Source organism: Hemibagrus wyckioides, linkage group LG28 (genome assembly GCF_019097595.1).
Source record: "Hemibagrus wyckioides isolate EC202008001 linkage group LG28, SWU_Hwy_1.0, whole genome shotgun sequence".
Taxonomy (NCBI): Eukaryota; Metazoa; Chordata; class Actinopteri; order Siluriformes; family Bagridae; genus Hemibagrus; species Hemibagrus wyckioides.
In genome coordinates, this window is record NC_080737.1 from 4,527,024 (window position 1) to 4,544,479 (window position 17,456).

At 36.1% G+C, this 17,456-nt stretch overlaps 2 protein-coding genes across 2 annotated transcripts in view; both read left to right on the forward strand.

The window, feature by feature from the left end:
- The window catches only part of LOC131348309 (butyrophilin-like protein 1), a 19,981-nt gene extending 2,871 nt beyond the window's left edge, over positions 1-17,110 (forward strand). Inside the window, exon 3 of the mRNA XM_058383135.1 lies at positions 14,774-17,110. Coding sequence (XP_058239118.1) covers positions 14,774-14,787 — 14 coding nt within the window. The 3' untranslated portion in view covers positions 14,788-17,110. The remainder of the gene's footprint in view (positions 1-14,773) is intronic.
- The window catches only part of LOC131348253 (golgin subfamily A member 6-like protein 24), an 84,336-nt gene that overhangs the window by 26,715 nt on the left and 40,165 nt on the right, over positions 1-17,456 (forward strand). The window lies entirely within an intron of this gene.

The window sequence follows — 17,456 nt, forward strand, 5'->3', positions numbered from 1 at the left end:
TCTCTTTAAGCTAACAGTAGTAAGGCGTGTTAATGCACACAGAATAAAGACAACCTGACTGAACTGAGAACAGAAGTCCTTCACTTCATTTACAATGGATATAAAAAGTCTACATGTCCCTGATAAAATGGCAGGTTTTTGTTGTGTAAAAGAATTAAATCAGGATAAATCACGTGTCACGTCTAGGACCCCGCCCTGTGCGGGGTTCGAACCCGGACTGCCGTGGTGTTGCGTGCAAGTGCCTGCACGCTGTGGAGATAGAGACCCATACGCAGGATTCAGAGAAGCGCTGCTTTTATTACATAAAGACGAGACAGAGGGCAACTACTGTAACTTAACACTAGACATGGCATGGTGTAAAACTAAACAAAAGACAAAACCTGAACATAACTAACCTAAACCTGCCATAACACCACAGCACAGTTAACAATCACAGACAAAGACATGAACACAAGGAACCCTATTTATAGGGAGAGACATTAGGGCTGATGGGATACAGGTGACGCACCAGGAATGAGAACAATGGGAAGGGCGTAACACAAAAGACACACAAAGAAGCAGGCTTCCAAGGTTCACCTGCCAGCGCCCTCTCTGGGCCTGGCAGGGAACTGTCCAGCTGTTCCTGACTTCATGTCAGAACATTTTCTACCTTTTATTGTGAAATTGTGATTCATATATTATAGTGATAAACAATAAGATTTGTTTTTGTGGAGAAAAAATAAAAATATACAATTACCTGGTTGTATTTTTGCACATACCCCTAAACTAATACTTAAAGCTAGAGCTGGGTGATATGTCCTATAAATTGAATCTCCGTTTTTAAAACAAAATTCGATTTTCGATTTCAAAATGATTATTTTTCTTAAAAAAAATTAATAAAACACTAGAGACTATATGATAGATTTTTTTTATTTGAGCAAAAACAATACCACATATGAACTGCAAACTTACTTTCACTAAAGTTTATTTTTGTTATTTTAGAAAATCAATAATCAATACAACAACATAAAAACCTTTTTTTGGGATTAATAAAGTGCAAACTTTCACCAGTCTTTACAAGTTCTAATTATTCTAGCAAAATAAAGTAATATAACAAAATATGAGGGATTTGTAAAGTGCAAACTGCAGATTTAACTTAAATCACTTTTTATAAAATAAATAGTTGTCACCTGAAAAAAAATCCCCGAAGAAAAAGAGTTTTGTAAAGCAGTTCAACACGCAACTAACACGCTAAATAAAATCAAACAGGAGCCAGACAGCATTTTACAACTGTGTATATGGGCACAATCAGGTAGAGTGGGCGAATCCCCAGGGAGAGGCACAGGATCATCAGTTTTGTGAGAGGCCTCGCCTCATCTGCAGTTTCATTCTAGTTGCCATAACATTATTCAGCTGTGTTCCCACATTATTTAGAAAACCGAATAGACAATTTAACATACATCAATGATAAACGGTGAAATAATTAAAAGAGATTAACAAGAGATTGAATGTGATTGGTTGATTCTGAACACTGCCACATTGTCAATTATGAAAGGGTGTGCAAACTTATGCCACCTATTTTATTGTACATTTTTATTTTTATTTTTCCCCCTAAAATAATTGTTATTGTTCCTACTTTTATATGTAGTTTGCAGTTTTTCAATAAATGTGGAAAAGGATCGGACATGATTTATCTTGGGTTCAGTTTTTTTACTCAACAAAAACCTGCCATTTTATCAGGGGTGTGTAGACTTTTTATCCAGATATAAAAAGATTACATGCTGTCGTAACCAATATATAGATGAAGCAGCAGCAAAACACATCATTCTGTAATCTGTTCAGTTTTTACATTGATAAATGTCTGTGTTTTTAATTAAAGGAAGTGGGAATCTGATATTCTGTATATTCCTTTATCTACTACAATAACACATAGATATATTACAGAATATTTCACTATATATTTAAAATACACAGGGAGAAATACACAAATACTGACATACTGTATATTGGTAAAGACATGCAGGGATCAGAAAATAGTATTTTCCAATAAATCACAAGATATTTCTCTTCCTTAAGGGTAACTAGCGGTATATTAGCACAATGCTACATGGTACAGATTTACTGTGTGTGATGACTGATTGTTGTCTAGTTTTCCTCTTTTTTATTAAGACACACATCAGCTGTGTTTTAACCAGAGTAACAGTTACTTTCACATTTTCACATGGAACAATTCACATTTGTAATCATGTATAAAATCTTCACACTGTTTTATTTACTTTCACAGGAGGAACTGTTAGGTGAGTATAAATCCCTTTTCTCTGCTAGTGATGTCTTGATGCTGCATGAATAATATATTTATTGTACAGATGAAATAGATTAGACTGTGCTGTGTGTTCAGAGTGCAATAGCACATAGATATATGAGCATCATGAGCATAGTGTAGTGAACACAACAGACTGTGATCTCTGGCAGAACATTCATCATGCTGTTGTCTAGTTTATCATTTAGTGTTGTACAGACACAGAAATCTGACCTACACACTGATACTGAGAGCTAAAAAGCTGAATGTTTTTGTTTGAATGTGATTTCATAGCAATAACTCTCTCTGAAAGTTCCTGAGACTGGCTAATATTACTGTAGTGCAGGGGTCTCCAACACGTCACTCTGAGTAACTCACCTAAAGTTTCATAGAATATGTACAAAACTGATCAAATCAGATTAACTCTTCCTTAAGGGTAACTAGCGGTATATTAGCACAATGCTACATGATACAGATTTACTGTGTGTGATGACTGATTGTTGTCTAGTTTTCCTCTTTTTTTTTAAGACACACATCAGCTGTGTTTTAACCAGAGTAACTCTCAGAGGAAAAAAGGTTGGAGACTCCAGATCTAGAGAAAGAAAGTGAGAGAAAGCAGAACTTAAACAGGGAGACATTTACTCATGATCCAAATCAAAGTAGCTCTTCTGTGAAACATGGAGACATGGACATTTATGGAAGACAGTAGAACTTGTCTTTATTTTTCCCTGATACAGATAGAAATGTGATTAAAATATGGTGATGCTCAGCATTTTCACTTCATGTGGAGTGTTTTATTCAACAGCTGATCACAGATCTGTGTTACTGCACTGAGAAAAAACACCTCATGATGTATTTCATTATTTATATATAAACTCTTTATAATGATTCACTATCTGTTATGTTATATAAATGTATAAAATTGTATCTGAACATCTTTGAAAGCACAGAGTGAAGATTGTTTATCAGCTGTTCTGACTGTAAATCATAAGTTTTTCTCATTGTATTTTATCTAACATTACATTTCTCTCTGTTGTTTTTCATGATCCCTCTCCCAGGGGTAAGTAAATAACTCGACTTCACACTAATGGTAAAGGCTGATATTTTATAAACTTATCACATATATTACATTTTAATCCAGGAATCAAACAGAACCATAAAAAGCATTTTCAGATCATGTTTACGTGAAGGAGTCTGATCAGTAAGTGAGATTCCACTTCCATCAGTCAGCTTCTTTCCCACAATGCACCTGTGTGTAACCTCACTGCAGTGCAATAATGTAGACAGAGACGTTTACCATGTCGAGTAAAAGACACAACAAACACACAGTATATAACACACACCACTGACAGACTCCATCACAATCTTACACAATAAACATAAATCACAGCTTTAACAGTTTTCAGTGCTTGTAGACAGAATAATTGTCATCAGTCTCTCTGTGTAACAATCACACCATATTCTGAAAAAGCATTGAAGAGTCGACTCGGCCTAGCGTTTAGTCTCTTTAAGCTAACAGTAGTAAGGCGTGTTAATGCACACAGAATAAAGACAACCTGACTGAACTGAGAACAGAAGTCCTTCACTTCATTTACAATGGATATAAAAAGTCTACATGTCCCTGATAAAATGGCAGGTTTTTGTTGTGCAAGAAAATTAAATCAGGATAAATCATGTCAGAACCATTTCCACCTTAATTGTGAAATTGGGAATTATTGTGAAATTGTGTTAAATTGGCTGGGCATCTTCTGTGCACAGCCTTCTTCAGGTCACCCCACAGATTTTTGATTGGATTTGGATCTGGACTCTGACAGGGCCATTCCAAAACTTTGATCTTGTCTTGTTGAAGTCTTTGTTGATTTGGAGGGGCACTTCTGGTCATTGTCATGCTGAAAGGTGAAATTCCTATTCATTTTAATTGTTTTAGCAGAAACCTCAAAATTTTGTACCAAAATTGACTGGTATTTAGAGCTATTCATTATAAACTCCAGCCTGATTAAAGCTGCAGTTCCAGCTGAAGAAAAGCAGCCCCAAAGCATGATGCTGCCACCTTCATACTTCACTGTGAGGATGGTGTTCTCCATGTTTTGGGGAGATTATACACTAACAAAAAGTTAAGGATATTTGGCTTTTGGGTGAAATTTATTGAAAATGTAAAAAGTTCACGCTACAGTGATATTATATCATGAAAGTAGGGCATTTAAGTAGAAACATGCAATGGTGATTTCCTCATCTCAAACAATTTATTGAAATAAAAGCCAACAACAGTGGAGGGTATACCACAACAAAAAATGTCAACGTCTCAATAATTTGTCATGTGCCCTTGACCATCAATTACAGCTTGACAACGACGTCTCATGCTGTTCACGAGTCGACTTATGCTGAGGCATGGAATTCCACTCTTCTTGAAGGGCAGTCCTCAGGTCATTGAGGTTCTGGGGTGCAGGGTTACGAGCCTCTACACAGCGACTCGGCTGATCCCATAGGTTTTCTATAAGATTCAGGTCTGGAGAAAGTGCAGGCCACTCCATTTGAGGTACCCCAGCCTCCAGCAGCCGTTCCCTAATGATGCGACCTCGATGAACTGGAGCATTGTCGTCCATGAAGATGAAATTAGGCCTGTGTTGTTCATGCAGGGGCACAATGACTGGATTAATGATGTCATTCAGGTAGTATTGACTTGTCACTGTACCATTCACAAGATGTAGGGCAGTTCTGTATTGAGTAGACACCCCTGCCCAGACTGTAACACCACCACAACAGGGGCTGATGCATAGCGCTCTCCTTGACGTCTCATTGGCGGCCATCATTTCTGCTCAGTGTGAATCAACTTTCATCAGAGAACAGCACTGAGGCCCACTGGTCCCTCGTCCAGCGTAAATGCTCCCTGGCCCAATGCCTGTGCCTGGTGGTGTGGTCAGGTACCCTTGCAGGTCGTCTAGCACGCAGACCACGCTGATGTAAACGGTTTGGAATGGTCTGATGTGACACTTGGGTGCCTCTCACCTCCCTTAAATGTGCCTGGAGTTGAGTGGCATTCATCATCCGGTTCCACAGGGCACTGTTCACAATGAAGCGGTCATCAACGTGGGATGTGGCCAAAGGACGTCCACTTCTATGCCTTTCTGTGACTCTTCCAGTCTCTCTGTATCTCTGTCCCAACTTGCTGATGACACTCTGTGACACTCTAAGCTCAGTGGCCACTTCCCTCTGAGAACATCTTCTTTGAAGCCTCACAATGGTGAGGTACTGTTGATCAATTGTTAGGTGTGGTCTTGGTCTCATGATGTCAAAATGTGAACAGCATGATGAAGAGGACTGTTTAAATACCAATTCTAATAGAACCAGAACATTTATTGGTCGAATCATGGCTCAAACACCAGTTGTGAATTTTGCCGTTAAGCACCTTGTTGTTGTTCTGTCTTGTCACTCAAACCTGTAATAATAATTGGTAAATAAACAAAATTTGGTAAATATACACATATATATACCCACATAATAACTGCTAGGTAATTTCTTCAGATTCCCAAAATATGACAAAATGGGTTTCCATTTCGAGTAAAAGTTTTTCACAGAGCCCTTCAGTGTAAATTTGATCTTTTCTAGTTTTAGAAAAAACATTAAACCTTCCAGTCAGACTGCTGCTGACAGAGGGTAAGTCTCCAGGGGTCCACACAACCATTTCAGAAGTTCACTTTCCTTCTGAAGTGCATCCAAGGAGGCCTCAACGCTCACCGGCCTGTCACTGTAATCATTCGGGACGTCTTCTACCTCACTGTGATTTTACTTGTTCCAGAGTTGCATTCATGGGTGACAGGGTGTCCACTAGTTCTGATTTTAAAAGAGAGTGGACTACTTGCTCCATGTCTGAGAGAAGTGCTATACGGAGCCTTTCGAGGTCATCGGGTAGAGTGGGCGAATCCCCAGGGAGAGGCACAGGATCGTCAGTTTTGTGAGAGGCCTCGCCTCATCTGCAGTTTCATTCTAGTTACCATAACATTATTCAGCTGTGTTCCAACGTTATCCAGAATGCCGAATAGACAATTTAACATACATCAGTAATAAACTGAAATAATTGAAAGAGGTTAACAAGAGTGTGAATGTAATTGGTTGATGGTCTTTACACAACATAAACCTGCCATTTTAACAGGGGTGTGTATAATTTTTATATCTGCTCTATAAAACTTAAGAGTGGGACGTGAACATGAGATCAATCATCTTCCCAAATCTACTGCGACATATCACATGCTGTCGTAACCAATATATAGATGAAGCAGCAGAAAAGCACATCATTCTGTAATCTGTTCAGTTTTTACATAAATGTCTGTGTTTTTAATTAAAGGAAGTGGGAATCTGATATTCTGTATATTCCTTTATCTACTACAATAACACATAGATATATTACAGAATATTTCACTATATATTTAAAATACACAGGGGGAAATACACAAATACTGACATACTGTATATTGGTAAAGACATGCATAGATCAGAAAATAGTATTTTCCAATAAATCACAAGATATTTCTCTTCCTTAAGGGTAACTAGCGGTATATTAGCACAATGCTACATGATACAGATTTACTGTGTGTGATGACTGATTGTTGTCTAGTTTTCCTCTTTTTTATTAAGACACACATCAGCTGTGTTTTAACCAGAGTAACAGTTACTTTCACATTTTCACATGGAACAATTCACATTTGTAATCATGTATAAAATCTTCACACTGTTTTATTTACTTTCACAGTGGTCATGTGAGTATAAATCCCTTTTCTCTGCTAGTGATGTCTTGATGCTGCATGAATAATATATTTATTGTACAGATGAAATAGATTAGACTGTGCTGTGTGTTCAGAGTGCAATAGCACATAGATATATGAGCATCATGAGCATAGTGTAGTGAACACAACAGACTGTGATCTCTGGCAGAACATTCATCATGCTGTTGTCTAGTTTATCATTTAGTGTTGTACAGACACAGAAATCTGACCTACACACTGATACTGAGAGCTAAAAAGCTGAATGTTTTTGTTTGAATGTGATTTCATAGCAATAACTCTCTCTGAAAGTTCCTGAGACTGGCTAACATTACTGTAGTGCAGGGGTCTCCAACACGTCACTCTGAGTAACTCACCTAAAGTTTCATAGAATATGTACAAAACTGATCAAATCAGATTAACTCAATAAACCTGTTTAAATTTCATGCCAATCAAACTCACAGATGCCCCGCCCCTTTCCGGTGTTCTACTGAAATCTGACTCCTGGACAAATCATGCTCCTCCACACATCACACAGTTTAATACAGCTGTTCATCAATCCATTTCACACACAGCTAGCACCAAGACCGTACATGGAAGTGTTATATAAACTTAAATCTATAAGCATGTAGTTGAAGTAGTTTGGATAAAGGATAAAGAAAACACATGACAGATCCTTTTAACTTGGAAGCTGCTGGAGATTCGACAGCGTTAGGAATAAAGCTACGATGCTGCCAGAGTAAAAGCGCTGAATGAATCTATCCTGCTGCAGGAAGATGCAGGACGAGTGAGCTGGAGACATTTCTTATTAGTGCAGCTGGTGTTTCAGAGTAAAGTACTCTTTAATATTTCTCATTACACATGCATATGAATGTCATAAAAATATTATTATTTAATCACATGAAGTCCAAAACAATGTCAGGTCTCTGTTTACAAAATTAATATCACCTTCAATATCAAAGGTGTTTCATTTTTTACAAAAAGAGTGTTTTTCAGTCTTGCTGAGGCCATCAGGGTATGTGCCAGGAGACTTGTAATAACAGTTTACTGATAAATAACAGAATCCATGTGAATGAAGGAAATCTGACAATAATAAGTGATAAATCTAGTCAGCAAACCTGTTGTGTTAAATCAATAAACTCGACTCAACAATGAACATGCTGCTTAAGTGAATTTAAAATGATTTATTGTAAAATATGACTGTTCAATATTGACATTTTTTAAAGGTTCACACAAAAATAGCTTAGTGTTTATGGCAATAATCTATGTAAATAAATATTACTAATAATATAACATGAGGAACTCTTCACCACCTTCATTTTGTCAAAGTAACTCTCAGAGGATAAAAGGTTGGAGACTCCTGATCTAGAGAAAGAAAGTGAGAGAAAGCAGAACTTAAACAAGGAGACTAATTACTAAACACAAAACAGGAGAACACACTGAACACCGGAAATGAGACCTACAACTGAAGAAGACTTAGATTCAGACATGCTGGATTGTCCTCTGGTGCTCTGTCAGGGAAGTGTCCTAAATATCCGTGACACAGACAGATGAGACAAAGACTAAGCTGTAGCAGAGTGATGAAAAGAGGAAAGTGTGAAGTGAAAAGAAAACTGCTCATGATCCAAATCAAAGCAGCTCTTCTGTGAAACATGGAGACATGGACATTATGGAAGACAGTAGAACTTGTCTTTATTTTTCCCTGATACAGATAGAAATGTGATTAAAATATGGTGATGCTCAGGATTTTCACTTCATATGGAGTGTTTTATTCAACAGCTGATCACAGATCTGTGTTACTGCACTGAGAGAAAACACCTCATGATGTATTTCATTATTTATATATAAACTCTTTATAATGATTCACTATCTGTTATATTTTACTTTATAAAATGTATAAAATTGTATCTGAACATCTTTGAAAGCACAGAGTGAAGATTGTTTATCAGCTGTTCTGACTGTAAATCATAAGTTTTTCTCATTGTATTTTATCTAACATTACATTTCTCTCTGTTGTTTTTCATGATCCCTCTCCCAGCGGTAAGTAAATAACTCGACTTCACACTAATGGTAAAGGCTGATATTTTATAAACTTATCACATATATTACATTTTAATCCAGGAATCAAACAGAACCATAAAAAGCATTTTCAGATCATGTTTACGTGAAGGAGTCTGATCAGTAAGTGAGATTCCACTTCCATCAGTCAGCCTCTTTCCCACAATGCACCTGTGTGTAACCTCACTGCAGTGCAATAATGTAGACAGAGACGTTTACCATGTCGAGTAAAAGACACAACAAACACACAGTATATAACACACACCACTGACAGACTCCATCACAAGGGTGGGTAATTAATTTCCCTTAGGGGTCACATGAGGAACTGGGACTGTTGTTGAGGGCTGAACCAATAGACTGAACTCAATGTTGCTCAATATAATTTTTTTATGTAAAAAAATAGCGTTATAAATAGCAGTAAATGTTATGGTTGTGATTAGCAGCTACTGGTTAGACTACATGTTACAATAAGGCTATGAAAATATGAAGTAGGTCAAATATAGAAATAAAAAAATTGTACAAAATTCATAATAAGACTTAATTAAAAAGTAGACAATTACATCTCTGTTTCATTTTATTTTTAATGTAACACTTTTTAACTTACTAAAATGTGTATGTTGTATGTTGTGATATTTTTCAGTTCTTGAGCTTGAACAAGTGAACTGTAGTCTGGTGGAATGATGTGGATATGAGAATATAAAATGTATAAATGTCAAAATTCCACTTTCTGTTCAGGATTCATTTCAGTCACTTTATCCGGCATCCGCGTCAAAAGTCCAACATTTTCCCCTCAGATTTGAACAATCATCCGTTGTAACACCTGCCCCTTCGTCCCATTTCAGTCCCTCATGCATTTACCTGCATGAACACATCCCTCCCTGCTGCTGTCCCTTTCACTGACCGCACTGCTGCCGCTCTGCATCAGTCAGGTTCTTGTGTTTCTCTGAGTGTTTAGTCACGTAGTGGAGATTCAAACTGTAATCCTTCAACACAGTGATCTGTATTTCACAAACAAAGCACACTGCTTTACATCTGACTTCAGTAAATAAATACTCAGGAGTCCATGGCTTGTTACGTCAGCTGACACTTTTGAGGGTGAACAGCTAACTCAGTATCTCCAACACATTACTGTGAAGGTGTGCAGACACACACACACACACACACACACACACACACACATTGAAAAAAAACATTCACCTTTAAAATAAAATCAATGAAGTTGTATTGTGTTCAGGATGTACACTTATTTACATCTGATTTCTAATTGCAACCACAGTGATTTTTTTCAGTGTTTGCACATTAAACCCAATAGTACAAGCAGTAAGAGCTTGACAATTGCTTTACAGAACAGTTTCAATTTTGGAAATATCTCTATTAGAACTTGAGATATGAGTTCAGAAATGTCATCAATATTTCAGAACATTTTCTGATATAAAAGGCTTATAAGGAACCGGCGTGTTGCAGAACCATTTTCAGCGATTTTTATAGATTTTCTTTAAAAAAACTTATTGTTGGAGATAAAACATGAAATCTGGAAGTCTTATGTATTTCTCACTTTCATTCCATTTCTGCTATTATTCTTTATGTATGACTGCATGCAGTTAAGATATACCTATATAACTGATGCTGAATGAAATACACAATTTGTTTTTAATTTATTTTCTGTGATATTTTGATATTTTTGTAATGTGCATAGCAATAAAATAACAAACAACAAGAGTTAAGCACACATCCAACACTATTAAAGTTGCATTGTTTTAACATGTAAATATCTCATCACCTTTACATTACAGAACATCTTCACCTTACTAACCTTAGATCTTTACTGTTACCTTCAGAACAATAAACAGAACTACTCTTTAGACTCTTAATCTATAATAATACAAAGATATAATATTTAAAGTTGAAACAATGGTTTCATTCGTAATAAAGTGGTCAAAAGTGTCAAAGTGTTATTTTTTAGACATAATGCAATACATTTAACAATATAGGTGATTAAGGTTTGTTAATAAACGTTGTTATTTTGTGAATGATACCAATATTCACCTCATATTCTTTGCCCTCCACTAAGAGTATGGAAATTTTAACGTGACTTGATTATCGCTGAATAACAAACATGGCAGAATCTCCAATGTCACTTGATGCGAAGAAAAATGTGTGAAATTGAACTTTGAACTTGCATGTGATCAACATTTCTCCATTAAAATCGACAGAATTTCATCTTTTTAAAAAGGAAAGTTTGCAGTTTTTAATGATATATGTTACTTATTTAAACTCTGAATGGTTTTTGATATATTTGAAGTCAACGTTGAATAATTATACTGAAAGTTTATTTTTGGCGTAGGAAGAAGCGACAAACAGCATTCGAAGCTTATTCTTTTCTCTGATTGCTCTGAATAATTTAGATTTGCATAAATCAACAAACAGTTTGCACATTTTGAATGGAAAATACGCAACCCTTCAAAACCACGTCTGTGAACAAGCCGGTTACTTCATCTGTAAAAAAGCAGAGCTCAGCACATTTATCAAATCATATTTTTGGCTGTGAATAATTTATTGAATCACGACCCTCACCATTTGAAAGATAATTCTATTAGCTTTTTAAACATGTATGTTTGAGAACATTTTATTTTATGTACTTTCTGAAAGAAGCAATTCATTTACACAACCTATGGGAATTCTGGCCTATTCCAATAGCCTTATCAGTTGATCTGTGATTGATTTCACGTGGGCCGGACAGAGACAACCAAAGGGCCAGATATGACCCAGGGCAGTAAAATGCCCAGCTCTGCTTCTTCAGAATCTTACATAATAAACAAAAATCACAGCTTTAACAGTTTTCAGTGCTTGTAGACAGAATAATTGTCATCAGTCTCTCTGTGTAACAATCACTCCATATTCTGAAAAAGCATTGAAGAGTCGACTCGGCCTAGCGTTTAGTCTCTTTAAGCTAACAGTAGTAAGGCGTGTTAATGCACACAGAATAAAGACAACCTGACTGAACTGAGAACAGAAGTCGTTCACTTCATTTCTAAAACTCCTTCATAGGAGAGAGGGATTTGGGAGTGAAAAAGAGAAAAACATAACAAGATCACGCATCTTCCCAAATCTACTGCGACATATCACATGCTGTCGTAACCAATATATAGATGAAGCAGCAGAAAACACATCATTCTGTAATCTGTTCAGTTTTTACATTGATAAATGTCTGTGTTTTTAATTAAAGGAAGTGGGAATCTGATATTCTGTATATTCCTTTATCTACTACAATAACACATAGATATATTACAGAATATTTCACTATATATTTAAAATACACAGGGGGAAATACACAAATACTGACATACTGTATATTGGTAAAGACATGCAGGGATCAGAAAATAGTATTTTCCAATGAATCACAAGATATTTCTCTTCCTTAAGGGTAACTAGCGGTATATTAGCACAATGCTACATGATACAGATTTGCTGTGTGTGATGACTGATTGTTGTCTAGTTTTCCTCTTTTTTATTAAGACACACATCAGCTGTGTTTTAACCAGAGTAACAGTTACTTTCACATTTTCACATGGAACAATTCACATTTGTAATCATGCATAAAATCTTCACACTGTTTTATTTACTTTCACAGCGGACATGTGAGTATAAATCCCTTTTCTCTGCTAGTGATGTCTTGATGCTGCATGAATAATATATTTATTGTACAGATGAAATAGATTAGACTGTGCTGTGTGTTCAGAGTGCAATAGCACATAGATATATGAGCATCATGAGCATAGTGTAGTGAACACAACAGACTGTGATCTCTGGCAGAACATTCATCATGCTGTTGTCTAGTTTATCATTTAGTGTTGTACAGACACAGAAATCTGACCTACACACTGATACTGAGAGCTAAAAAGCTGAATGTTTTTGTTTGAATGTGATTTCATAGCAATAACTCTCTCTGAAAGTAACTGAGACTGGCTAACATTACTGTAGTGCAGGGGTCTCCAACACGTCACTCTGAGTAACTCACCTAAAGTTTCATAGAATATGTACAAAACTGATCAAATCAGATTAACTCAATAAACCTGTTTAAATTTCATGCCAATCAAACTCACAGATGCCCCGCCCCTTTCCGGTGTTCTACTGAAATCTGACTCCTGGACAAATCATGCTCCTCCACACATCACACAGTTTAATACAGCTGTTCATCAATCCATTTCACACACAGCTAGCACCAAGACCGTACATGGAAGTGTTATATAAACTTAAATCTATAAGCACGTAGTTGAAGTAGTTTGGATAAAGGATAAAGAAAACACATGACAGATCCTTTTAACTTGGAAGCTGCTGGAGATTCGACAGCGTTAGGAATAAAGCTACGATGCTGCCAGAGTAAAAGCGCTGAATGAATCTATCCTGCTGCAGGAAGATGCAGGACGAGTGAGCTGGAGACATTTCTTATTAGTGCAGCTGGTGTTTCAGAGTAAAGTACTCTTTAATATTTCTCATTACACATGCATATGAATGTCATAAAAATATTATTATTTAATCACATGAAGTCCAAAACAATGTCAGGTCTCTGTTTACAAAATTAATATCACCTTCAATATCAAAGGTGTTTCATTTTTTACAAAAAGAGTGTTTTTCAGTCTTGCTGAGGCCATCAGGGTATGTGCCAGGAGACTTGTAATAACAGTTTACTGATAAATAACAGAATCCATGTGAATGAAGGAAATCTGACAATAATAAGTGATAAATCTAGTCAGCAAACCTGTTGTGTTAAATCAATAAACTCGACTCAACAATGAACATGCTGCTTATGTGAATTTAAAATGATTTATTGTAAAATATGACTGTTCAATATTGACATTTTTTAAAGGTTCACACAAAAATAGCTTAGTGTTTATGGCAATAATCTATGTAAATAAATGTTACTAATAATATAACACGAGGAACTCTTCACCACCTTCATTTTGTCAAAGTAACTCTCAGAGGAAAAAAGGTTGGAGACTCCTGATCTAGAGAAAGAAAGTGAGAGAAAGCAGAACTTAAACAAGGAGACTAATTACTAAACACAAAACAGGAGAACACACTGAACACCGGAAATGAGACCTACAACTGAAGAAGACTTAGATTCAGACATGCTGGATTGTCCTCTGGTGCTCTGTCAGGGAAGTGTCCTAAATATCCGTGACACAGACAGATGAGACAAAGACTAAGCTGTAGCAGAGTGATGAAAAGAGGAAAGTGTGAAGTGAAAAGAAAACTGCTCATGATCCAAATCAAAGCAGCTCTTCTGTGAAACATGGAGACATGGACATTTATGGAAGACAGTAGAACTTGTCTTTATTTTTCCCTGATACAGATAGAAATGTGATTAAAATATGGTGATGCTCAGGATTTTCACTTCATATGGAGTGTTTTATTCAACAGCTGATCACAGATCTGTGTTACTGCACTGAGAAAAAACACCTCATGATGTATTTCATTATTTATATATAAACTCTTTATAATGATTCACTATCTGTTATATTTTACTTTATAAAATGTATAAAATTGTATCTGAACATCTTTGAAAGCACAGAGTGAAGATTGTTTATCAGCTGTTCTGACTGTAAATCATAAGTTTTTCTCATTGTATTTTATCTAACATTACATTTCTCTCTGTTGTTTTTCATGATCCCTCTCCCAGTGGTAAGTAAATAACTCGACTTCACACTAATGGTAAAGGCTGATATTTTATAAACTTATCACATATATTACATTTTAATCCAGGAATCAAACAGAACCATAAAAAGCATTTTCAGATCATGTTTACATGAAGGAGTCTGATCAGTAAGTGAGATTCCACTTCCATCAGTCAGCTTCTTTCCCACAATGCACCTGTGTGTAACCTCACTGCAGTGCAATAATGTAGACAGAGACGTTTACCATGTCGAGTAAAAGACACAACAAACACACAGTATATAACACACACCACTGACAGACTCCATCACAATCTTACACAATAAACATAAATCACAGCTTTAACAGTTTTCAGTGCTTGTAGACAGAATAATTGTCATCAGTCTCTCTGTGTAACAATCACACCATATTCTGAAAAAGCATTGAAGAGTCGACTCGGCCTAGCGTTTAGTCTCTTTAAGCTAACAGTAGTAAGGCGTGTTAATGCACACAGAATAAAGACAACCTGACTGAACTGAGAACAGAAGTCCTTCACTTCATTTACAATGGATATAAAAAGTCTACATGTCCCTGATAAAATGGCAGGTTTTTGTTGTGTAAAAGAATTAAATCAGGATAAATCACGTGTCACGTCTAGGACCCCGCCCTGTGCGGGGTTCGAACCCGGACTGCCGTGGTGTTGCGTGCAAGTGCCTGCACGCTGTGGAGATAGAGACCCATACGCAGGATTCAGAGAAGCGCTGCTTTTATTACATAAAGACGAGACAGAGGGCAACTACTGTAACTTAACACTAGACATGGCATGGTGTAAAACTAAACAAAAGACAAAACCTGAACATAACTAACCTAAACCTGCCATAACACCACAGCACAGTTAACAATCACAGACAAAGACATGAACACAAGGAACCCTATTTATAGGGAGAGACATTAGGGCTGATGGGATACAGGTGACGCACCAGGAATGAGAACAATGGGAAGGGCGTAACACAAAAGACACACAAAGAAGCAGGCTTCCAAGGTTCACCTGCCAGCGCCCTCTCTGGGCCTGGCAGGGAACTGTCCAGCTGTTCCTGACTTCATGTCAGAACATTTTCTACCTTTTATTGTGAAATTGTGATTCATATATTATAGTGATAAACAATAAGATTTGTTTTTGTGGAGAAAAAATAAAAATATACAATTACCTGGTTGTATTTTTGCACACACCCCTAAACTAATACTTAAAGCTAGAGCTGGGTGATATGTCCTATAAATTGAATCTCCGTTTTTTAAAACAAAATTCGATTTTCGATTTCAAAATGATTATTTTTCTTAAAGAAAAATTAATAAAACACTAGAGACTATATGATAGATTTTTTTTATTTGAGCAAAAACACCACCACATATGAACTGCAAACTTACTTTCACTAAAGTTTATTTTTGTTATTTTAGAAAATCAATCATCTGTACAACAACATAAAAACCTTTTTTTGGGATTAATAAAGTGCAAACTTTCACCAGTCTTTACAAGTTCTAATTATTCTAGCAAAATAAAGTAATATAACAAAATATGAGGGATTTGTAAAGTGCAAACTGCAGATTTAACTTAAATCACTTTTTATAAAATAAATAGTTGTCACCTGAAAAAAAATCCCTGAAGAAAAAGAGTTTTGTAAAGCAGTTCAACACGCAACTAACACGCTAAATAAAATCAAACAGGAGCCAGACAGCATTTTACAACTGTGTATATGGGCACAATCAGGTAGAGTGGGCGAATCCCCAGGGAGAGGCACAGGATCATCAGTTTTGTGAGAGGCCTCGCCTCATCTGCAGTTTCATTCTAGTTGCCATAACATTATTCAGCTGTGTTCCCACATTATTTAGAAAACCGAATAGACAATTTAACATACATCAATGATAAACGGTGAAATAATTAAAAGAGATTAACAAGAGATTGAATGTGATTGGTTGATTCTGAACACTGCCACATTGTCAATTATGAAAGGGTGTGCAAACTTATGCCACCTATTTTATTGTACATTTTTATTTTTATTTTTCCCCCTAAAATAATTCTTATTGTTCCTACTTTTATATGTAGTTTGCAGTTTTTCAATAAATGTGGAAAAGGATCGGACATGATTTATCTTGGGTTCAGTTTTTTTACTCAACAAAAACCTGCCATTTTATCAGGGGTGTGTAGACTTTTTATCCAGATATAAAAAGATTACATGCTGTCGTAACCAATATATAGATGAAGCAGCAGCAAAACACATCATTCTGTAATCTGTTCAGTTTTTACATTGATAAATGTCTGTGTTTTTAATTAAAGGAAGTGGGAATCTGATATTCTGTATATTCCTTTATCTACTACAATAACACATAGATATATTACAGAATATTTCACTATATATTTAAAATACACAGGGGGAAATACACAAATACTGACATACTGTATATTGGTAAAGACATGCAGGGATCAGAAAATAGAACTTTCTAATAAATCACAAGATATTTCTCTTCCTTAAGGGTAACTAGCGGTATATTAGCACAATGCTACATGATACAGATTTACTGTGTGTGATGACTGATTGTTGTCTAGTTTTCCTCTTTTTTATTAAGACACACATCAGCTGTGTTTTAACCAGAGTAACAGTTACTTTCACATTTTCACATGGAACAATTCACATTTGTAATCATGCATAAAATCT